The following is a 24,511-nucleotide window of genomic DNA, read 5'->3' as shown; positions in this document are numbered from 1 at the left end:
GGGCAAGGCACAAACACATACCTTTGGGGAAATAGTGTTATCTTGGATTCTGTTCTCTTGATGAAATTATCGTTCCCTCAATTATCCAATACTTGAATTTGGAGGTCCCCAGATTCTTTGCTTTTTCCCCTTTTAATCAGAATCTTCTGATTTTGGGATTTGTCACCAACTGTTAGCCCCTCTAACTGAAGGGGAAAAGCTTTCCCAGTACATGAAACAGAAGGAAGCATGTGGGATTTATTCAGCAGAAAACTTGGTCTTTGAAGTTGACTGGTTCTCCAGCAGTCTAAAAGAATGCACAGTGCCTTTGGTGGGCCTGGTTGTTTTCTTTTGAAAGTCTTGGTGTGTGCCGTTCAGGACTGGCTATCTAATTTGTAGGGCTCGGTGCAAAATAGAAATGCAAGGCCCTTTGGTTGAAATTCAAGGGTTCCACAGCAGAGCATTAAACCAAGCAAGGGGACCTTCTGGGCACTGGGCCATGTGGGGCTGACCGTACACGAGATACCAGGGAGCCGGCCAGGGGCTGCTGCTCCCATGTCCTTGCTGCTAGCACTCAGGTAAACCCATTTTGAAAATCATTTATCTCTGTTCTGTAGCACGGTGACTCTGAGCCATTTGTATAGACATTGCTAAGAATTCAACAAGGTAAAATGAAAATCAGGATTCAATTTTATTTGCAAGGAAAGGATAGACCACAAAAATTTAAGTTGCTATCTTTGAAACAGGTAAAGTTTAAACACCTTTTATTTCAAGAAATATTGCTTCTAGACTTTCCTGAAGCCAGAATTGTTCTATAAAAGTATCACAGAATATCATACAAGATTAAAAAACACAGTACGCATCCTAATAACTTGAAACCTCTTTACAAAGAACATCATTCATGATCATAAATATGTGTAGTCTGTCATTCAGCCAATGACACATATCTGATAAACAGCCAGTTAATTTTAACATATGTACAGAGTCAAAGATAAGACTTTTGGTAAGGTTATCAAAGATTCAACTATTACAAATTAAGGTAAGCTCTTTTAAAGAAAATTTAAACAGTTAAAACAATTTATGTGTTTGAATTATCTAAAAATAAAACCACTGTTATGTAAGAAAACAGAACAAACTAAGAATGAAAGTATGAATATTCTTGGAAAGTTAAATATGGTACTGCTAACTCTCAATGAGGTAATCTTTTTGCTGGTATTTAAAAATCTGACACCAAACAAGATTTTCAAGAATACAGATTTTCAACAACAATTTTAAATCATGCCTTAAAAAAACGAGAACTTGGTGAAGTCCTTAATCGCACAACACAATTTGTGAAAGTAACTGTGGTATGTTTCAGTCATAAAACATTTGTGAGTTTATTTTACTGAAAAACAGTTCTCTTATGTAAATTCAAAACTAAACATATTTTCTCAACACTTGCGCTTATTAACGAGCCCAAGAAGTTAAACACAATTTTGCAGTCTTAAGGATATGATGAGCACCTGGAGGCTAGATACAGAGAAAGCAGGCAACCTTTGTTTGGTTTATTTATTTATTTTTACTGCCAACAGCTTCATCCAGGCCTTTCTGCTAATCGAGTTTAGCAAGTCGAGGTAAAACACATGCAATATTTCCTGGCAAAAAGAGTAATGTGAAACTATCTGTGAGCTCTACCATGTGTCTGTCCGTGGGAGTTGGTTTTACTGCCACATTGGGAGTAGTGAGACTGTGACAAGCCATCAAGAAAAGTTGACTAACCAAATAGACACAGCATTCAGATATCAAAGTGCAAAATCACTTAACTAAATGGAGTAGAAAATTCCAGTGGTTAAAAGTGAATCAAAACTCCATTATGCAGGGAGTGGAAGTGTGCCGAAAAATTCACTCCTGTTCTAGAAACTTTGTCCTGTTTCTTGCCATCTCGATTAGATGACATTTATATTATACACATGTCCCCAAAATCTTTCAAAAGATAATACTGTTTTAGCACACACAAAAATCCTTTCTAGTTTTGAAAAATGGTAAATTAAAATACCGAGCCCCTGTGTGCATGGTGTTCATATGCACAGAAATTTCTACTGCATGACTGTATCTAGGATAGCTTGGAGTGCTGGTAACTATGATTGCCTTTATTAGTTTACTAATAAAAAGATAAAAAAAATACTGTGTATAGGGTAACAATGTCATCTAATGAGGGGAGAGTGGAGAGAAGGCACTGCCTTCTAAACTCTGTAAGTTCTCCCTTTTCTGAGTCTTCTCCACTTTGTCTGACATCCTGTCCCCCAGTGCTGGGGTCCAAAGGCTGCTCCACGGAGGACAGGCTGCTCACCTAAGGATCAGCGGTTCCATCAGAGCGCACAGGAAGATACAGCTGATCTTCAAAAACAGCTGTGTGTGCAGGGCCGTCCTGGGGGAATTCTTTCTGAAGCCTGTCACTGCGCTGCAGAAAGGGACTGTGCTCCATTGTGAGCTCTGTCCTGCCATTGCCACTGAAATCGGTTTCAAAACGATTCATCTCTTCCTGTCCCATCCGTTTTTCAGTTTTATGATATCTCCAGTGTTCAGAATTCAATCGACTGACTTCTGGAATGTCATTATTCCATTCAAGTTCATTCTCTGGACTTAACGTTGGTCGGTTCAAATACAGGGTTCTGAAGTTGGCTGGCATGGTCAAAGGAGGTAACGCCCCAGTTACAGGACTTGGGTCGTCGCCTGACTCAGCAGAGGCCGTCTCCACCGGCACAGAGCGCACAGGCGACAGAGCCAGGAACCCATCACTTTGAGCGGGTTTAGTCTTGTTTGTTTTATTTTGTTCATGGTGACTGTTCAGCAGTGCAAATACTCTATCTACATCCTTCAAGTAATTAGTCCAATCAATCAGACTAAGTCTATAATTTTGTCTGTACTCATAGATGCTTTTGTTGACACGGTATAAGCCATCCAGGCCTTGCCAGGTGATGTCTGCGGTAAGATTGGGCAGATTAACCTTCCCATCCATCCCATAGCTGGTCTCTGCTGAAAGACAGAGGAAGGTGGCTCATGAGTAGAGAAAATACCTACTTATCCCAACAAGCAGCTCATAAGAGTAAAAGGTAGGGACATGTGTGTGATAAAACCTTTACTTACAGAGCTGATAGGTGGATGATGGATTTAAAAGTATTTTAATGTAATATGCATGGTTGACTAGAAATTTTTATTCTACACACCCTACAATGACACTCTGTCTTTAATCAAATACTTGCATCTGTCTGTCTGGTTTTTTTGCCCTAAAAGTTCCATGCCCTAGGAAATCCATCCTGGAGTATTTTTCAGTGTATAAAGAATATACAAGCTTTCTCTCCCTAACGACCTTCCAAACCACTGTTCTGCAGAAAATTAGGTGTGGCCCAGATTAATGCACAAAACAATACAGAGCAGCAAGAACTACAATTGTACTCTAATGGAATCAGAAGACAGAAAATGCTCCATTCTTCAAATCATCTATAAGTAGAAAGTTAATGTCAACCCCCAGCACAGCTATATTTCACACAGCAGCCACAAGCCCTGGGGAAAGAGTGAATGGAAGAAACAAAAGGGAAATGAGGATGGAGCCAAAGACCAATCTAAAGCCATTGCTGTAAAGAATGTCAACTTTGAGTATAAAATGCTATAAAGGGATTCCATGAAGATGGTGGAATAAGGAGCAGCAGAACTCACTCCTCCACCAAAACACCTAAGGGACAGGCAGGGACAGACAAATGCCAAAGCAGCCGTTCTGGGGCTCGGGAGCCCAGGGAAGGACCTTGCAACATACCAGAAAGAGCTGGACAAAGAAACGGGAAAACTATGATGGAGAAACTTATTGACTCTACTCCAACAATTTTAAGGCTAAATTGGTTCTTGGGGGTCCCACAGTCTTGCCCCTTTCAGGACAGGTGCCTGTCATGCCATGATTTCTACCTCCCTCAGAGGTGGAACAGAGGGCTATAAAATAATAATTTGCCTGTATAGGGCCTGGGGGAATAAGTTGTCAAAGAGTGTCATCCGCCGGGCAGACTGGGAAAGTGTACTCTTTGGAAACGGCTGTCCTTGGTCAAGATCCTCTGGAACTGGTCTGCACACCCAGCATGGGACCCACCCTCTTTCCCTGGGAAATACCGATAGACCAAGCACCAAAGAAGAGCCTTCACATGCAATAAACCCAATCAACAACACAATCTTAGAAAAAAGGACACTGACTTTCAAATTTATATCAAGATAACCAGTTGTCCAGATACCAGCAAAAATTACAAGCCATACTAGGAAACAATGAGATGTGGCCAAGCCAAGGGAACATTTGGAACAACTAACCAAAGATATTTGAACATCTTTGTTGAACAAAGACTTATTTGAAAAAAGTCTCCTAAATCAATTCAAGGAGATGGCTAAAGAGATAAAGGATATTAAGACACTAGAGCATAAAGAAGAATTTGAAAGAATAAAATAGAAAATAATAGAACATATGAGAATGAAAGACAAAAGAGCTGAAATTAAAAATACACTAGATGAACACAACAGCACATTTAAAGATGCAGATGAAAGGGATACCGAGCTAGAAGACTGAGCAACTGAATTCAAATACACAAAAGAACAAATGCAGAAAAAATTGGAAAACCTTATATAGTCTCAAGAAAATGACTGGTAATACATAAGTGCACAAATACATACATCAAATTCGTTCCAGAAGAAGAAGGGAAAAGGGCCAGGGAGAATATCTGAAGAAATAATGGCTGAAAATGTCCCAACCATTATAAGAGACAAATACGCAAACTAAAGGAGGCTAATATATTCCAAATAGATTACTAAACCCACTCCAAGACACATACTGTCAAAAAATGCCAAAGGGACAGAAGAGGGTGGAACTAACTGACCCAAACAAATGCACTATACCCAGGCACTGCCCTGGTGGGAGAGGAAGGACCTGGTCTACTTCCCTTCCCCCTTCCTTGTTTAAGTGAAGCAATAGAAGCAGATGATCCCAGTGCTGGGGGGCTCTTGCCTGTATCATCTTTTGAGAGTATCCACCTGTTTTCTTACATGAGTATCTAATAAATTTCCTATGTACTTGCTCTGTTATCAAAACAAAACAAAAGCTATAAAGAGAAGGATAGAAACCTGCAGCAAAAGAAGAGAGATTCATCACACACAAGGGAAGCCATATAAGGCACAGTGCTGACTTTTCACCAGATACCATGGAGGCAAAAAGACAGTGGTATGATGTATTTAAGATACTGAAAGACAATAACTGCCAGCCAAGAATTCTATATCTAGCAAAGCTGCCCTTCAAACATGAGGAAGAGTTTAAATCTTCAGGATTAACAAACTAAGAGCATTTGTTAAGAGTCCTGCCAGCTGAAAAGAAAAAAACAGGCCCTACCAATCTCGATCTCCTATCAGTAAGTATAATTAAAGAGTAAAACTAGGGCCTGCCCATGTCACACACACACACACAAAATAATAATAAGATGACATAAAAAGCCAAAGGACAAAATGGCTGAAATACTGTCTTAACAGTAATAATAACATTGAATGTTAATGGATGAAACTCCCCAATCAAAACACACCAACTTGCAGAATGGATAAAAAGCATATGAGCCGTCCATACGCTGTCTACAAGAGATTCACCTTATACCCAAGGACACAAAAAGGTTAAAAGTGAAAGGTTTGAAAAAGATATTCCATACAAATCATAATCAGAAAAGGCCTGGGATAATATACAAATCTATGGACATTAAACAACAATGTTAAACAATTACTGGGTTAAAGAAGAAATTGCAAGAAAAATCAGTAAATATCTCAAGTTGAATGAAAACAAGAACACAACATGAAAACTTAGAGAATGCAGCAAAGGCATTGGTACAAGGGAAATTTATAGCCCTAAATGTCCACATTAAAAAGAACAAACATCCTATTATGATGATAAAAAAAAATATTTAAGCCTCTAGCCTCCTCTATTCTGGAGCAGCTGGCAGGAAAAATCTGAAAGGATGTTATGGTAGCCCATGACAAACTCTGGGATCTGTCCTGTAGCTGCTTGTTGAAGACTGTTTTGAAAACTACTGCTTTTATTTTTCTTTGTATATGCGCTATACTATACACCAAAAACAAAAACAAACAAAAAAAAACAAGCAAACATCAACAAAATGAACTAGAAAGAGAATAGCACACTTACCCCAAAGCAAGCAGAAGGAAGAAACAACAAAAATTAGAGCAGAAGTAAATGAAATTGAGAACCACAACCACAACAAAAAATCCACATCAGCAAAACCAAAAGTTGGTTCTTTGAGAAGATCAATACAATTGACAAACCCTCAGCTGGACTGACAAAACAAGAGAGAAGATGCAAATAAAATGAGAGAGGGAACATTACTACTGAGCCCACAGATTTTTTTTGGGGGGGGGAGTATTGAAAAAAACTTATTTTGTTTCATTAAATAGTAAACAAAAGTTTATTATTTAAACAGTAAAACCAGAAATTTAGCTAGTTGGACACAGAAAAAAAGAGAAGCTGCAAATAAACAAAATCAGAAATGAAAGGGGTGACACTACCACTGAACCCACAGAAATAAGTTCCTAATAGGATACTATGAATAACTCCATGCCAACAAATCAGATAACCTAGATTAAACGGACCAATTCCCAGGACACACCAACAATCTACACTGACTCTAGAAGAAACAGAATACCCCAACAAATCACTCACAAGTAAAGAGATTGTATCAGTCATCAAACACTTCCCAACAAAGAAAAGCACAGGATCGCATGCCCCACAGGTGACCCACAGAAATTCAAAAAGATTTTAAGAGGGTATTATGAACATCAATTGGACGACATCTAAATACACATTAACAGCCTACATGGACTCTAGATTAAAAGAGGACCTGAACAAACCAATCAGAAGAGACCAAAAACAGTCATCCATTACCTCCCAAGGAAGCAAGCCTTCTCGCATCTTGTTGTTAAGCCAAAAAATGAAAATAAATAAAAACTTTCCAACAAAGAAAAGCCCAGAACCAAATGGCTTCACATATGAATTCTACCAATCATTGCAAGAAGTATTAATACCAATCCCATTCAAACTCTTCCAAAAAAAATTGGAAGGAATACTTCCTGAATTCAATGAAGTCAACATCACTCTAATAACCAAACCAGATAAAGATATAAGAAAAAAACAACTTGCAGACCAATCTCTCTAGAACACAGATGCAACACTCCTCAAAAAAAAAAAAAAAAAAAAAAATAGTAACACACAAAATCCAACAGCACATTTAAAGAATTATACACCATAACCTGCAAGGGTAGTTCAATGCAGGGGAGGCAATCAAGCAATGCCATACACCATATTAATAAATTAAAGGGGTAAACCACATGATCATCTCAATTGATAAACAAGTCATTTTACAAAACACAGCATCATTTCCTGATAAAAGCACTTTGAAATATAGGAACATGACACATATGAAAGACACTGATACTGTTGTACTCAATATTTCCCTTTAAGATCAGGAATAAGACAGAGATGCTCATTGTCAGTACTGTTATTCATTAGTGTCCCAGAAGTTCTAGCTAGAGCAATTAGACAAGAGAAAAATAAAAGACATCAAATTGGAGAGGAAAAAGTAAAACTTTCCCTATTTGTAGACGGCATAATCCTATATTTAGAAAGGCCTGAGAAGTCTACAATAAAACTATTAGAGCCAATAAACAAGTTCAGCAGGGTAAAGGGATAAAAGATCAATGTGCAAATATCTAGTTTCTATATATTAGTCATGAGCAATCTGAGGAGGAAATCAAGAAAAAAAATCCATTTACAATAGCAACTAAAAGAACCAAATATTTAGGAATAAACTTTACATCCTTGGTTAAGGATCTGCCCACAGAAAACCACAAGACACTGCTACAAGAAATAACAAAAATAAGCAATAAATAAATGGAAAGACATTCTGTGTTCATGGATTGGAGGGGCTAAATGTTGTCAGTTCTGCCAAATGGATATACATATCCCTTTTCTTACACCTCATACAATAATTAAATGAATTAAATTAAAAATAAAACTCTTATAAGAAAACATAAGGAAGCATCCTAAAGATCTTGTGGTGGGGGGAAGGTTTTTCAACTTGACAGCCAAAGCCCAAGCAATGAAAGAAAAAAAATATATAAATGGAACCTCCTCAAAATCAAATACTTTGGGGCATCAAAGAATTTTTGAAAAGGTGAAAAGGTAGCGTCCTCTTTTCAAAAAAATACTTCGATGCCACGTATCCAATAAGGGTTTAATATCCAGAATATACGAAGAAATCCTACAATGCAATGATAAAAAGACAACCCAATTAAAAAATTGGCAACAGACTTGAATAGAAACTTCCAAAGATGAATTATAAATGGCTAAAAAGCAGCTCAACAGCATTAGCTATCAGGGAAATGCAAATCAAAGCCAGAATAAATATTTCATACCTCCTAAAATGGCTGCTATTAAACAGGAAACTACAAGTGTTGGAGAGAAGGTGGAGAACACCTTCTCAGTTCTTTTGAGACTGAGGATGATGGTGCAGCTGCTTTGGAAGGCAGTTTGGTGGTCCTCAGGAAGGTAAGTATAGAACTGCCACATCATCCAGCAATCCCACTGCGAGGTATATACCCAGAAGTGAAAGCAGGCTGAAAACATATTTGCACACTGATGATCACAGGGGCACTACTCACAATCACCAAAAGATGGAAACAACCCAACTGTCTATCAACTAATGAGTAGATAAACAAAAAGCTGTATATACATACAATATTATGCAGCAGTAAGAAGGAATGAAGTCCTGAAGCACGCACCAACCTGGATGAATCTTGAGGACATTATGTTAAGTAAAACTTGTCAATACAAAAGGACAAATATTGTATGATTTCACTAATATGAACTAATTATCATGAACAAATTCATGGAGTTAATATACACAATATAGGTTACCATGAGACCGAATGAGAGTAGAGAATGCTTAATGTGTGTAGCTTTTTAAAATAGGCTCAGTTTCAATGTTTGGAAACGGATAGAGATGACGGTAGCACATTAGCATGATTTTACCTAAAAGCACTGAATTATGTGTGTGATTGTGGTTGAAAGGAGAATTTTAGGGTCATGTATTTCACCAGAAGGAAAGCTAAAGGATGAAATGGGATTATATAATAAAGTGAACCCTGTGATGGATCATAACTGTGATTAGGAGCACAAATAAAAACATTCTCTCATGAAGTACAACAAATGTACGCCACCATTACAAGGAGTTAATAGAGTGGTATATGGGGAGAAAAGTACATATAGCAGACTACAGACTACAGTTAACAGTATATCTTTAATATTCTTTCAGCAACAGTAACAAATGTACAAAAAAAACACACTAATGCTAAGAGGCAATAATAGGAGATAAGAAGCATGGGATGTGTTGGTTTATTGAAAACGTACTAAAAGTGATTGTGGTGATCAATGCACAACTATGTGATGATATGGTAAACCACTGATTGCATACTTTGGATGGATTGAGTGATATGTAAATATACCTCAATAAAAAAAGCAAAAAATGAAAAAGGGCCTGGTTCATGACAGCACTGATGATGAGGAAGGGATTTCCAAGTGTGCATGATTCCATGTGGTAGTCCTTTACTCTCAAGGCTTCAGGGAGACAAAAGAGCACAAAGAAAGATAAAAGGACCTTTTGGAAAAAATGAAGCTAAAAAAGGAGTTTCAGATTCTGTAAGAACAAAAGAGAAAAACCTTGAAAGACATACAACCTCTCCTACCACAAATACATTTATTAAAAGATAAGTAGGTGAATTACAGAAGAGGATGTTTGTTCTTAAACATCAAATCTGGTAAATACTCCACATCCACAAAATTAATATAAGCAGTCAAAATTTTTACAAAATAGAAAATGAGAATCAAGACCTAACACCTTATGAAAATGTCCCTGTCAATAAACTGCAAGAGAACACTTCTTACACAATTAAATGTCCTCACAATCAAGGAATGTGAAGTCCATCTTATGTCAGATATTACATATGAACCAAAGATCATAGATCCATTCAAGCTCTACTTCAAATAGCAAGGCAACAGGCATCCAGAGAAAGATACCTTAACTCCAGAGAAAGGGCCTATAAAGTTTAGGGGTTCTCTCTTAGCTGGGAAGGCGCATGGTGACATCTGCTAGGTTTTCCCCCAGGATTCTTTAAAGGGCTTCCCTGGGGGCTTTTTCCAAAATAGTTCCTTCTTTAAGGCTCCAGTAAGCAACCCCACCTTGACTGGGTAGAGACGCATCTCCATGGAAACCATGTAACCAAAAGGTATCACCCACAGTTGGGTGGGTCAGATCTCCACAGAAACAATCAAGAAGCACCCACCTAGCAATAGTGAATGAGGATTTAAAGGACATGGCTTTTTGGGGTACACAATAGTTTCAAATCAGCACAAGATCAAACTCCAATTAAAGATGTGATGAAAGCAATCTGGTCCAAGAAAGGACTAGGCAAACTTCAGCAAAAGGATTAATAGTGAGCATTTAATGTGGTTATTAGTTCCAAAAGTAAAACATTCAAGAGTTACACAAAGGGAGGAACAAGAGTAGGATAACACATCCACACATACGATATATGAGACAAAGTAGAAATCATGAAACTAAAAATTGGAAGAAGAGCTAACAGAGAATAAGTTCATTGATTATAGTATCGGCAACAGTACATCAAAAAATGACATCAAAATATGGCCAACATGATGATAAAAAAAATTAAGAAAACAGAGGACTAGAAACAAGAAAAAGGTTTAAGTACAAAGGAAGCCAAGAGGACAAAAATACAAAATTTCCTAAGTTCCAAAGGAAATTTTTAAAAAAGAACAAGCATTTTTATAAAGAAGAAACTATGAAAAATATTAAGATAAATACATAGAAATATAATAATGGAAGACATGAGTGAAAACAGGTCAAATGAACTAAAAATAAGTAAAATGTTAGACCACAAAGAAAGGTAAGAATAAGTTGCATAAAATAGAAATATTATAAACAACTCTGAGAACACAAAATTAGAAATAAGAAAAACAAAAAAGCCCTTTCACCTAGAACTTAAATTTTCTATTAAACAACGCCTAGGTGAAGAGGGAAATACAATCCTAAAATTACAGAATTTCTTCAAATAAAAGAGATAGTCTATTTGCATTTGTGATACATTTAAAGCCATAAAAAAAAAAAAAAACACAACCTCAGACTCAAACAATTATTTATCAGACATGAATCGAATCCCAAACTCAAAAAACTAAAAAGAGAGCAATGTAAACCAACGGAAAACACAGGACGGAAATAAAAAGACAAAAGCAGAAATAAGGTAGAACAGAAAAATGATACGTCTAATAAATAAAAGTCCTGATTCTTGGTAAAGTATAACAAGATAGACAAATTACTAGATAACCTAATCAAGAAAAGGGGAAAAAGCTAAAATATACAAAATAAAAATGGAAAGAAAAATAATCATTGAAATATACAACACTTAAAAAAAATCACAGGAGGTTATTTGCAGACCACACTGTGAATAAATTTGAACATCCAGAAGAAATGGATAAGTTCTCAGATAAACACAATTTACTCAAACTGACTCCAAATAGAAGGCTTAAATTCCATAAAAGAAATAGGTTATCAAAGAACCAACTGACAAAGAAGCACCACGCCCATGATTTCACAGGAGAATTTTACCAAACTTTCAAGATAAAGAGAATTTCACTGCTATCTAAATTGTTCTGAATCCGTGGTGGACCCCAGAAAAGCCATGTCCTTTAATACTCATTCAATATTACTGGCTGGGAGCATTTTGATTGTTCCCATGGAAAAGTGATCTGCCCAACTGCAGGTGGTTAAGTTTTGTTCAGATAGTTTTCATGGTGTTGTGACTCCACCCATTAATCCTTTAAAAGAGGAAACATTTTGGAGAGAGTCTTTTTTGTAGAGTCATGAGAAAACCAGCAGACACTGCCATGTGAGGCAGGGAAGGCAGTGCTAAAGGAGAAGTTTATAATTCTAAATGCTTACATTAAAAAAGGCTTCATCAGAAAGCCGTCAGTGTTTTGGAGCAGCCAGAAGGAAAAATCTGAGATGAGGGCGTGGTACCCCATGACAAACCCTGGGAACTGTTCTGTAGCTGCTTCAGAAGTGTGCTTTGAAAATTATTGCTTTCTTTCGTTTCTTTGTATGTTGTATTTCAGAACAAAAAATGGTTTTAAAAAAACTGTAGGCAGTTATAATATTAGAGAAATTAAATTCTTGAATTTAAAAATTTGAAAATATTTAGTAACATAGCTCACTACCATAGCCAAGTTGATGTCTGTAGTAACTTTTTACTTGCTATTTTGAGAACACACACAATTGACAGTTAATCAGATGGTATTTAAGATAGTGCTTTAATATTTAGAATTTATGAAACTGATATCTGTATCTAGAGATTTTTTTTCCTTCCTTGCTTTAATTTTAAATTTGTTTATGAAACATATTTTACAAACAGGCTTTACAATAATTACTTAGATTTTTTTTTTTTTTTTACATAAGCCTATGGATAAGCTAACTAAGATATCCATTTTAGGTGGTTATAATTTTCATGTTAATTGTAAAAAATATTTGAGTCTTCATATTTTCCTGAAATCAGGAAAATATTTAATATTATAGGTCATTACTATAGCAATGCAGATATCTATAAGAACTTTCACTTGATATTTTGAGAACATTTACAATTTTGACAGCTGATCAAATGGTATCTAAGTTAGTGTTTAATACTTAGAAATTAAGAGCTTTGCTATCTAAATTTGTAAATTTTTTCCTTGTGGCCTTAATTTTAAATTGGTTTATGAAAGCTAATCTGCCAAACACAGGCTCTACAATACTTTTCTTAAATATGGCTATGGTTAAGATAACTAAGATACCCATTTCTGGTGGGTCTAAGTGTACCGTTTGTTTTCTTAAATAAAATAAATAAATGAAAAGCCTTTATCAGGATAGAATTAAGGTAATTCAGAACACAGGGGTAATGAAGACATATCTATATTTTATAACCTCATTTACTCTTTGAGACCAAAGGAAGAAAGGCTTATTTTGTCTAGAATCTAAGTTTTCTGTAGCTCATAATCTAACTTAACCTGTCTGGAGAGTTCATTTAAACAATCCAAACACAGCAAGCTCATAATAAGAATGAGGGCCTTTAATCCTATATAGCTTAATGTAATTCCTGGATACATCCCAGAATATATTAAGCAGATAATCAAAAAGTATTGGCAATGCCCCTTGAGGGATGGGAGAAGAAATATGGAACTATTTTAAACCTTACTACCAGGAGATCCCTGGATACTGTGTCAAACATTAGGGGTACCCAAATCAATAGACCTTGATCTTTGAGGCTCGTTCTTATGAAGCTCATGTAGGTAGCGGAAAAGCTTAGCCTACCTATAGGTATGCCTAAGAGTTATTTCTGGAGGACCTCTTTTGTTGCTCAGATGTGGCCTCCGTCTCTCTAAGCCCAACTCTGCAAATGAAATCATTGCCCTTCCGACTATGTGGGAGATGACTCCCAGGGATGAGACTGGTCCTGGCACCGTGGGATCAACAAGGCCATCCTGACCAAAAGGGGAAAAAGAAGTGGCAGAAATAAGGTATCAGTGGCAGAAACATTTCAAATAGAGAGGCTACTCTGGAGGTCACTCTTACTCAAGCCTCAGTTAGACATTGCTACTTTTCATAACTTGCCAAATGTCAATCAAAACCATTCCTGCCAATCCTAAAGAACACCTAGGGTAATATATAAGATTGTATATATATATAAATATATATACAAAGGTTCCATGTACTAGAGCAACTATCCAGAAACCTACAACCTCCAGAGGGGTTCCTGGACCAGTTAAGTCCTACAACCTAGAGGGGTCAGGGTCCCCAGAACATTAGCTAGTTCCATCTCTCTACCCCATATTATTGACAGCCCCTTCCAACAGAGAAAAAGTTTAAAATGGCCATAACCCAAATACCCCTAAAGAGAGGGATGGAAAGATCGAAGGTGCTAAGTGGAGTTATACAGAGAAGGTAGAGTTTAACAAACGAATATGACTGCTGAATCAATAAACTGATATTTCTTTTAGTCTCCAGTATCTCATAGCGGCTAGAAGTAAAAACCTAAAATGGTAGAATTGTAATCCATACCAAACTCTGAAATCTGTTCTACAACTAATTGTGATGTGCTTTGAAATTTAGTATTTTTGTATATGTTATTTTTCACAAAAAAAGAAAATAAAAGCTGACTGTGATGATAAAAGAAAAAAAAAAATCTTTCTAGCCTCCCACCATAGAGATGATGGTATGGTAGCCCATGACAAACTCTGGGATCTGTCCTGTAACCACTTGTTGAAGAGTGCTTTGAAAACTATTGCTTTTTCTTTCTTTGCTTTGTATATATGTTATGTTAACAATTTTAAAAAGTTAAGGGAAAAAAAAGGCTTCCAAACCTCAAAACTGGAAGACCTAGAAAAGGTAGAACAAACTAAACCCAAAATGAGCAGAAGAAAGGAAATAACAAAGAGCAGATCAGAGTGGATGTAAATGAAATAGAAAACAAAAAAACAAAGCAAACAAACAAGAGAATCAATAAAACCAAAGGTTGTTTCTTTGAAAAGATCAACAAAACTTTAGCTAGACTGACAAAAAAAGAGAAAGGATACAAATAAAGAAAATCAGTAATGCAAAGGGAAACATAACTGCTGACCCTGCTGAAATAAAAAGTATTCCTAGAGAATACTAGGAACAACTATATCCCAATAAATTAGATAACACAGATGAAATGGACAAATTCTTAGAAACCCAAAACTACCTACATAGCCTCAAGAAGAAGAAAACTACCTACATAGCCTCAAGAAGAAAAATAAAGAGATTGAATCAGTAATCAAAAACCTCTTAAGAAAATCCCATGAGATAGTTTCAGAAGAGAATTCTACTTAACATTCCAAGAAGACTTATTTCCAATTGTGTTCAAACTCTTCCAAAAACTGCAGTGTAGGGACTTCCCTAACTCATTCTATGAGGCCAACATTACTCTTACGCCAAAAACAGATACTACAAGAAAAGAAAACTCAGGCCAATATCTCTTATGAATATAGATGTAAAAATCCTCAATAAAATACAACCCAAATTCAACAGCATATTAAAAGAATTATATACCATGATCAAGTGGGATTTACTCCTGGCATGCAAGGTTGGTTCAACATAAGAAAATGAATTACTGTAATACACAAAATACTTTCCTTAGTTGCAGATACGATCCTCTATATGGATTTAAGTCCTGAAAAATCTACAGCAAAGCTCCTAGAGCTAATAAATGAATTCAGCAAAGTAACAGGGCACAAAAATCAATGCCCCAACATCAACAATGAACCATCAGAAGAAATCAAGGAAAAAAAAAATCCATTTCACAACAGCAACTAAAAGAGTCAAATATCTAGGACTAAATCTAACCAAGATGTAAAGGAGGTTCACAGAAACTAAGAAGACTTGAACTAAATGGAAGGACATTACATGTTCATGGATTGGAAGACTACTGTTGAGATGTCAGTACTACCCGAAGCAATTTATAGATTCAATGTAATCCTGATCAAAATTCTAACCACACTCTGCAACATTTACAGAAATTAAAAGCCAGTCATCAAATTGATATGGAAGGGCAAAGGGTGAATAGTTAAAACCACCTTTAAAAAAAATGAGGTTAGAGTACTTGTACTTCCCAATCTAAAAACTTATCACAAACCTACAGTAATCAAAACAACTGGTACAGGAGACCGTGCTGGACTGCCATTGTGCTGCCATCATGCCAGCCTCTAGAGTCTCAGTAAGGCTGGGTGATGCTCCTGAATGGAAGTCAATCCAGTCTGGAAGCAGATTGGCTCCAGCTTCATTCAGCCTTACTACCAGTTATTTGATAATGACAAAACCAACTAGGAGCAATTTATATTGACACATCATGTTTTAAGTGAAAACGACAGCAGTTCCAGGGAAAAGCTGCCACTGTGGAGAAATTGTCTAGTCTTCTGTTCCAGAAAATCCAGCACAGCATCACAGCACAGAATTACTAGCCTACGTCACATAGCTGCATCACCAGCATGGTTGTAGGCCAGCCTAAGGCCAATGAAGACCCCATCGTGGGGTTCCACCGGATGTTCCTATTAAAGAACATCAGTGATGCTTGGGTTTGCACCAATGATATGTTCAAGCTTGGCCTGCACAACTTTGGCTGACAGACTCCCTGCCAGGCACATATGCTGTTTCCTTCTCCCTCCTCTTCATGCTACTATTTACACTCTCCTCCAGATGCTCCAAATATCATAAACAAGAAGGCCCCAATGAGAGTGGGAGCTGCCACTGAGGTTGTACATGATGTTTGGATGCTAGACTAGTTGCATCTGACAGGTTTGTGTTGGGCCAGTGCATGCATTGGAAAAACTTAAGGAATTCCAAGAATTTTTCTTTTTTTGTCTTAATCTACTGACAAGTTGCTCTAGTAACCCAAAGAAGTGAAGGAGAAAGTAGCTGCCTCACCATCCAGATGATGATTTGTTCAGACTGTTTCATTGCCCCATTATACAATAGATGTTTTCTTAACAAAAACATCAGCATGTTACTGGCACCAGGACAGACCTTGGAATAGAATCGAGAGCTCAGAAATCAGCTTCCCCATTATAGCCAACTGACTTTTGACAGGTGACAAAGACCACTCAATTGGGAAAGTATAGTCTCTTCAACAAATGGTTGGAAAACTGGACCTCTATTTGCAAAAAAAGAAGGACGATTCCTATCATCACCTCAGATCAAAATGGATCAATGGCCTAAATATGAAAGCCAAAATCGTAAAATGCCTGGAAGAAAACATAGGGTAGCGTCTTTAGGATCTTGTATTAGGCAATGGTTTCTTAGACTTTACACCCAAAGCACAAGCAACAAAACAAAATATATAGATAAATGGTACCTCATCAAAATGAAAAATTTTTGTGTCAAAGGATTTTATCACCAAGTATAATTACAGCCTACACAATGGGAGAAAATATTTGCAAACCACATATTTGATAAAGGATTAGTATCTAAAATATATTAAGAAATGCATTATTCACAACTGGTAAAAAAAAATGCAAACAACCCAAATGTCCATTAACCAATGAATGGATAAACAAAATGTAGTTATAGATACAAAATAAAGTATTATTTAGCTGTAGGACAAAATGAAATCCTGATGCATGTGACAATATGGATGAACCTTGACTATATAATGTTGAATGAAATAAGCCAGACACGAAAAGACAAATACTATATGGTCTCACTGATTTAAAAATAATTAGAATGAGGAGACTCAGAGTCAGAGTCTAGAATACAGATTACCAGGGGATGGGGTAGGGAAAGGGAATGCAGTTAAGGCTTAAAATAAACAGGGTTCCTATTTGGAGTGATGAAAATGTCTTTCTCATGGATGATGGTGATGGCAGCACAATTGTGAATTTCAAAAACCTGTGAAACTACACTACACAGTGAGTTCTAAGTTGAACACAGACTTTAACAGTACAAGTATAAAAATGTGTTATCAGTTATAATAAATGATCCATACCAATACAGGGTTGTCAGTGCTATATGGGAATCCTGTATTTTATGCATGATTGTTCTGTAAACCCACAACTTCTCTAATTTAAAAAAAAAGAAGAAGAAGAAATGGAGCCCTTTAGAGAAATGGCTCATTACAGATATGGGCAGAGAAAATACAAGCTGAACCTGGAACATATTTGTAGGTTAAAAAGCAATGAAGTGCTCAAAAAATGCACTAAGAATATGTCAAAAGGATACAATAGCCTCCTGAAAAGGACACCCATTGGCCATTCTTTTGACATTTTGAGTATTAAAACAAATGAGTAAAAAAGAATATCCATGGACTAAAATAAGTATAAGTCCAGGCTGATACAAATAAATAAACTTATAAGGGAGAAGGGAAATCTCTTCCTTATAGAATACCACATACACGAAATGTAAAACAAATGACAATTGGAAAAATCATTTTGCAGCTATTATATTAACAATTCAGGCAAAAAAAAAATCACAAATGCATTTAGAAACTAGTTGATTAAAGTTTGATAAGGAACAGGGTATTACATGTTCTAAAAGCCTTCCCTTATAAGGTACCTATTACTTAAAGAGAAAATGATTATATAATGGGTTAACCTAGCAAAGAAGACTTCCACCAAATAAGCAAAGTTAATGCCACCAAACAGAGGTCATGCACTTCCTACCAGATCGCCCAAGGGGACTGTATGACTTTTGTGGTATTCTTGCCCAAAATGCATAATCTCAGTCCAATCTTGAGGAAATATCCAATAAACACCAAATGAAAAAAATTTTTACAAAATATAACTAGCCAGTCCTCTTTAAAATGTCATGAAACACAATGAGAAGTTGAGGAACTGTTTCAGATTAAAGAAGACTTAAAAGATATAAAAGTTTACTATAATGTATGATCCTTGACTGGATCCCAGAGGAGAAACCATGTGAACCAGAAATGTAAACATGACACTACTGGGACAGTTGGCAACATTTAAGTAAGGAATGTTGATTAGGTAAGTATATTGTAGCAGTGGCAAAATGCCCGCTTTTAATAAATGTACCATTTAGGTAACAGACAGTTCTTGCTCTTGGGAATACTTGTCTTTATATATAACAGAGTATGGGATCTCCAAATTACTCTCAAGTTATTTTTTTTTTTAAAGGTGTATTTGTGTGTATGTGTAGATGTGTGTGCAGAGAGAACAAGAGAAAATGATGGTGCAAACACGTAAGTTCTTGGTATTCTTACAACCTTGATAGAAATATGCAATTATATAAAAAATCTTTTAAACAACTTATCAGACATTAGAGCAAGTTTTCCATCCATGTGTCCTGATTTCTGCCAATCACATCCCACAAAATGAAGCCTTTTTCTTGAAAAAAGTTCTGAAATTCTGTATTTAGAGAGGAAGGGTGTGGATAGGTTTGTTCTGAAAAGTGAATTTTCAGAATAAATGTAGATGATTTCACTTTACAGGTAATTCTCATCTCAATCCCAGAAGTAGAAAGGCAGTGAAACCAAGGAGAATTCAAGAACATGAGCAGGTGGCAAGCACAGCCGCCTTCCTCTCTGGGTGATGTGCTTTTAAAACCATGGCCAAACGGCGACATCACACCTGAGTCTACAGGTGGATAACAGACAGCTTTTACGCATGGAGTTTTTAGGAACAACAATGAACAGTGTGATAAGCAGAAAACGGTTGTTTTATGGAGAGGACATGACTGTTACCTGCTTTTTCAGCCTCACTCCTGCCCTTCTCCACATGCCACCACCCTAGCGTCACAGAAGCTTCATACTGTTTTAGCAAAATGGACCCAAAATTGGGATGTGATGGAGCCAGGTCTGACCCGTTCTGACCCCCAAAACCCAAACTATTCATGTCAACCAATCTGAATGATCAAAATCCTATTGTATTATTCCCTCAGTTCAAAGCTCTTCAGTGTCTCCCCGGTTTCAGGAAAAAGACTGAGACTCTCCATGTGGCAAATAAGGAGGGTGATCATTCTTTCTGGTTGCCTGGGGCAGTCCCAACTTCTGGTCATTGCACTGAAAAACTGGTTAACAAATCATATGGTACCTATATATCACACGTTCCCTAAAATAGGCCGTTGAGCTCAAGAGTCAATTCTCTCTCCTCCCTTCCCTATAGTCTCACTGAGCTGACTGCCGTCCCTTAAATGAACCTCGACTTTGCACAAGCTGTCCCTACCGGGTGGGCTTTTTTCCTTCACAATCCTGTGTCTAGGCCATTCCCAAGGGTTCCTTCAGGATGCTGTATTCATACCACCTCTTCGGGAAACTTTCCTTGGTTCTGTGAATGGGGGGGGGGGGGGGGGTTGTCTCTGTGCTCTTTTAAACTTACTTTGCACACAATTATAATATGTGAGTGGAATCCCTTTGAAGGCAGCACCTTACACAGAGGCAGTCACTTACTACAATAAATATTTGTTGAATGGATGAATGAGGACAATTTTTTCCCTGTTTCTTTTCTCTCTCTCGAAACAGATTAAAGGTAAATTTCTTTCTTCAGTTTGAGGAGGATCTTAGAGTTTTGTAAATGCTATACTTCAGATTCCTCTGTGGGACAAGGACTGCAGCACTTTGAGTAGAATTCATGGGAAAGTAAGAAAAAGTTAAGAACGTCCTCTCAGAGTTTAGATTAACCCAAACCCAGACTCATCCAAGCTGGCCTCTGCTGTGTAAAGAAAAACGAGGCCCTACGAGGAGCCGTGGTCCGTCCTGCGGACGTCGAGCTTTATTTCAGCGGTAACGTGCTCTTCAGCAGCGCATCTCAGTGCAGCAGCCCCGGCTCTGATCCAGGCTCAACAAGAAAGAGCCTTGGCCCCCTCGTCACCGCGGACGGCCCTCTCCTCGGTCCCTTTAACCCCACACCCTGACTCTGACCTGTCTCCTGAGGGAGCTCTATGTGGACTTCAGACTTGATCACATTCAACAGAAGAACCCAACAACGCGGGCCAGGCAGCTAAAACACAGAGCAGAGTCCCTGAGGTCTAACAAGAGAAGAGATCAAGGGGAAGCTGCATAAAGCTGCATGAAACAGGACAGTAAACGTTTGTTTTCTTCTTCCCACTCACAAGGCTTAGGCAGATCAGAAAATAGACTCGTATACTTAACTAGTAGCTGCCGATGAGTGATAACGGACATGGTAAAGGCACCATGAATCTTTTTTCTTTTAAGAATATATATATATGTCAAAGTATAAAAAATATATAAAAGTATATATATATTTTAAAACACTTATGTTATTTACATATCAAATATGTAAAATTCTATAGCATATAAACTTAACTTTATATAAATTTATAGAGACATTCTTTGGAATTATATCACTTATACTAGCCCTTTGTCTAAATACTTTGCGTGCCACCAATAATACCCTCATTTACTGGGGTTTAGTACAGACCAGACTCTGTTTGTTCAGGAACAAGCGGGTATTTGAACCCAAGTTAAGTCCACTCTCAGCACCCCTGTGTGCAACCCAACTGCTGCACAACCTCTCACACCCAGCTGCACCTGCAGGGCATGAACCGTCTCTGTATGGGGAAGAGAACCAAAATAAGCAGAAGCCATGTGGACGGAAGCACGGTGGCCAAGGTGGGAGCGTGGCATGGTCCACTGGCCTGTAAGGCTTGTAGTGAAAGGGCCAGGAGGACGCAGCCCTGGCCTTTTAAAGCTGCCAGGAACTGTCGGCCCTGCGCTGTCACTGGACACCGGGGGTTCTTCTCGGACCTCAAAGGGCATTAGCATCAGCTTTCACAGGCAACGGGGAAAATAAACACCCCTTCAACCTGTTGTTCCTCCTCAATTTTGCAACACCGTTAGAAATTATTGCTTTCAACTCGGGCCAAAAATTAAAACCTGAGTCATCAGCGACACTTTCTGAGCTGTGCCATTACTCTGAGCTTGTCCTAACTGGAAAATGACCCCTGTGAGTAAGTGCTGGCGTGACAGCTGACCCTGTCTTACACATAAGCCACAGTGAGAAACAGGACAATTAGATGACTGGGGAGCAAACCTGCTTTTTGAACACCTGGGTAAGTCTAAACACTGATTTTTTAAAATCCACGAAAAAAGAAGGCAGTTTAAGAATACACTATTATACAGGGTAATTTCCTACAGTACTATATTGAATTTTCAAATTTCAAATTCCTCAATTTGGCTATTCTTTCTTTCACACTCTTTTGTAATCAGTGTCTAGATTATTAACATACATTTTAATTAACAATAAAAAATTTTATATTAAGTCCTCTAAAAGTCTAAGCGGTAACAGCAATGTAGGGGTCTGCTCTGCCATGGAGAGAACAGATGGCCATTCTTTTCAGCAGTTCAAAGCATCAAGTAGCTTGCTCTGAATCCATTCCCTTTCAATCCAACATGATACGGCGATTAGGCAAGGCCACATCAAAGACTGCATTTGAGTCACCAAGTGGTACTAGGCATAGACTTTTTTTTTTTTTTTTTTTTTTTTTTTTTTTTTTTTTTTTAAAGGAAAGACAGAGAGAAGGAAGGAAGGATAGAAGGAAGGAAGGAAGGAAGAAAGGGAAACATCTCCCAAACATTTTCTTGTTTTTTACTGTATTCTGTTTCTCCGTTTTTGCCACACGGGCCGGGGCCGGGAATCGAACCGAGGTCCTCCGGCATAGCAGGCAAGCACCTTGCCCGCTGAGCCACCGCGGCCCGCCCTAGGCATAGACTTTTAATAACCCCATCTCCTGATTTCCTGCCTGTAAAACAGACATCAAATGAAAGGTGGCTTGCTTCATGGATTATGCAATGGTGGGGGCTGAAAATGCTAGTAATCTTGAGTTATAAAACACCTTCTGATTTGTCATTTGATAAAAACTTAGGGGAGGAAAAAAGCAACAGGCCACCCAGCATGCTTTCAGTGGCCACCTCACTTGAAAAAAGATTCCATCAACAATTATCTTTCCCTTGCCAAGGCTGCGTCTAAATGACCTCAGAAAAGATTGATCTGGCCCACCACTTATTATTGGTGGTGGCAGGAACAGGGATGGAGGCGAGTCCCAGATGTTTGCCATTTAATCAATATGTCTGAGGTGCAGTTAGATATACTGAATCTTAAGGTTGTACAGGGATGACTTCACGGAAAATACCCCCCTGACTGTTCTGACCAGACTTGTCTCAAATACCCCATTAATACCCTTTTACCTTTTTTATGGCAGATATAAAGGAAGTCAGATTGAAAATCCTTTATAGCTACAAAATTGAGAGCATCAAAAAGTCAATACTTAGTGTTAGGTCTATTTAAAATGTCACAACTCGGAGATTTCTTAATGTGACCCTGGGGAAAATCATCCTGCGTATGGAATACTACTCATCAGCCCACTTCCTGAGTGAAACCGGCTTTAAATCCAGTTCTTCTGCTTTGTCTTGTAAGGGGTGACACAGGGTTGGCATGGGGACAAAGTGAGAGAAGGAAAGAAGAAGAAAAGCAGTAGAGAGAAGAAAAAGGAGATATATGTAAACGATTATAAAGCATCCTCCAAAGTCCTGCTTCCTTCATTTGTTTGTTTGCATCTTCACCACCACCTTTCATATTGTCCTTTAACCTATAGTCAAAGTAAAGGGCTGGCCCCTAAATGGAGGGACCAGGGACAGTGACTCAGAGGCTGGAGGAAGTGGCAATGGGGGGAACAGGGGACCTGGAACAACAATACTCTTTGGTTTCTCTGAGAAGATATCGATATGGATGGTGCCAACAGTCCAAATTTCATTGGCAGAAGCTTTTCTCCCAAGAGGATTCACTAACTAGGGCATGGATACATTCTGTCCTCAGACTTCCTGCAGTCCCCACTTGGTAGGCTCATTTCTAGCAGATTCACCTGAGGTCTACACTGGAAAATTAGTAAGGGCTGAAGTTGCTGAGAGACCAAGTGACAGGGTCTGAGTCCCCCTTCAGAACACAGAGGTAGAGGCATGGGGGGCATAACTGGGGTGAAGGTTGTTTATGAAGTTCTTGAGCCTCAGGCACTATTGTCTTGGCACTATTCCAGCAGCACAGCCCATACACTATGTCAAGACCTTTCTTAAGTGTCTAGACTTGAGGTGCCCCCTCCCCAACTCCTGTCACACTCTTTGCAGTTGGCACCCCTCTGTGGAGTTTTCTAAATTGCATTGCCACTGCTTCTCACCACCAATGTTAACAAAAAAGCTCTCCTCTTTCCTCTTACCTCTGCTTTGGAGTCCTTTAAAATTCCCTTTTCTCCTTTTGTGCCTCTGTGGTGATGTTACATTTAATAAAAACCTCTAGTTTCCATGACACTTCCCTGCCAAATTAGCGTGTATGCATCGCAAGAGATGATTCCCCAGCAACTCCCAAGACACCATCTGTTTTCCCATTCACATCATTCCATACTTAAAAGCATCATTCAACAAGCAGAGAAGCATGGGAGTGAGTAAATGCTCTGAAAGACAACTTATTGTGACAGTGAACTGATTTAAAAGCAAAATGACAGATCTGTAACCAAGGACAAATATGGCGGAGAATATTGTTAGAACATGCATGCACCCCAAGCTATGTGCTGTGCAACACAGTAAGAAACAGAAATTAGTTAAAATGTCTGGATCATGCAATTATTGGGAAAGATGCTGCCAAGGAGAATAAAAAAGTATGAATACCTGTGTAGGTCATAGCTTCCTCCATCTTTATTTCCTGATATAGGAAAATACAAGAGTAACTTATGTTAGCTTTAGGACTCATAAAATCATTCACAGTGTAGTTTTCCATGCACAACATCTAAATCCTAGAAAGAAATATATTGTGTTAAATACATAAAGTGCTGGAGTCCAGCAGAGCTTTTCTATTAGGTTCAAAATGAGGATTCAAAGCTATAAATAGAAAAAGAAG

General features: G+C 37.9%; 1 protein-coding gene and 1 pseudogene across 4 annotated transcripts in view; one reads left to right on the top strand and one right to left on the bottom strand.

Annotated features, from left to right (window-relative positions):
- Positions 1-726: 726 nt before the first annotated feature.
- SULF1 (sulfatase 1) overlaps positions 727-24,511 on the bottom strand; it is a 183,332-nt gene continuing 159,547 nt past the window's right edge. Inside the window, exons 21-22 of one of the 4 annotated variants that reach the window (XM_077166959.1) lie at positions 24,283-24,316; positions 2,847-2,991 (exon numbers count right to left, since the gene is read on the bottom strand). In XM_077166959.1, coding sequence (XP_077023074.1) covers positions 2,961-2,991; positions 24,283-24,316 — 65 coding nt within the window. In that variant the 3' untranslated portion in view covers positions 2,847-2,960. Of the gene's footprint in view, positions 2,995-22,338; positions 24,317-24,511 lie in introns of those variants that run through there. The other 3 variants (XM_077166958.1, XM_077166956.1, XM_077166957.1) reach the window with 3 other exon arrangements.
- Positions 15,897-16,286, top strand: LOC143686290 (nuclear transport factor 2 pseudogene; annotated as a pseudogene).

This window comes from Tamandua tetradactyla, chromosome 6 (genome assembly GCF_023851605.1).
Source record: "Tamandua tetradactyla isolate mTamTet1 chromosome 6, mTamTet1.pri, whole genome shotgun sequence".
Lineage (NCBI taxonomy): Eukaryota > Metazoa > Chordata > Mammalia > Pilosa > Myrmecophagidae > Tamandua > Tamandua tetradactyla.
Note: the sequence above shows the minus strand (reverse complement) of the source record. Positions and strands in the feature narration are given on the sequence as shown.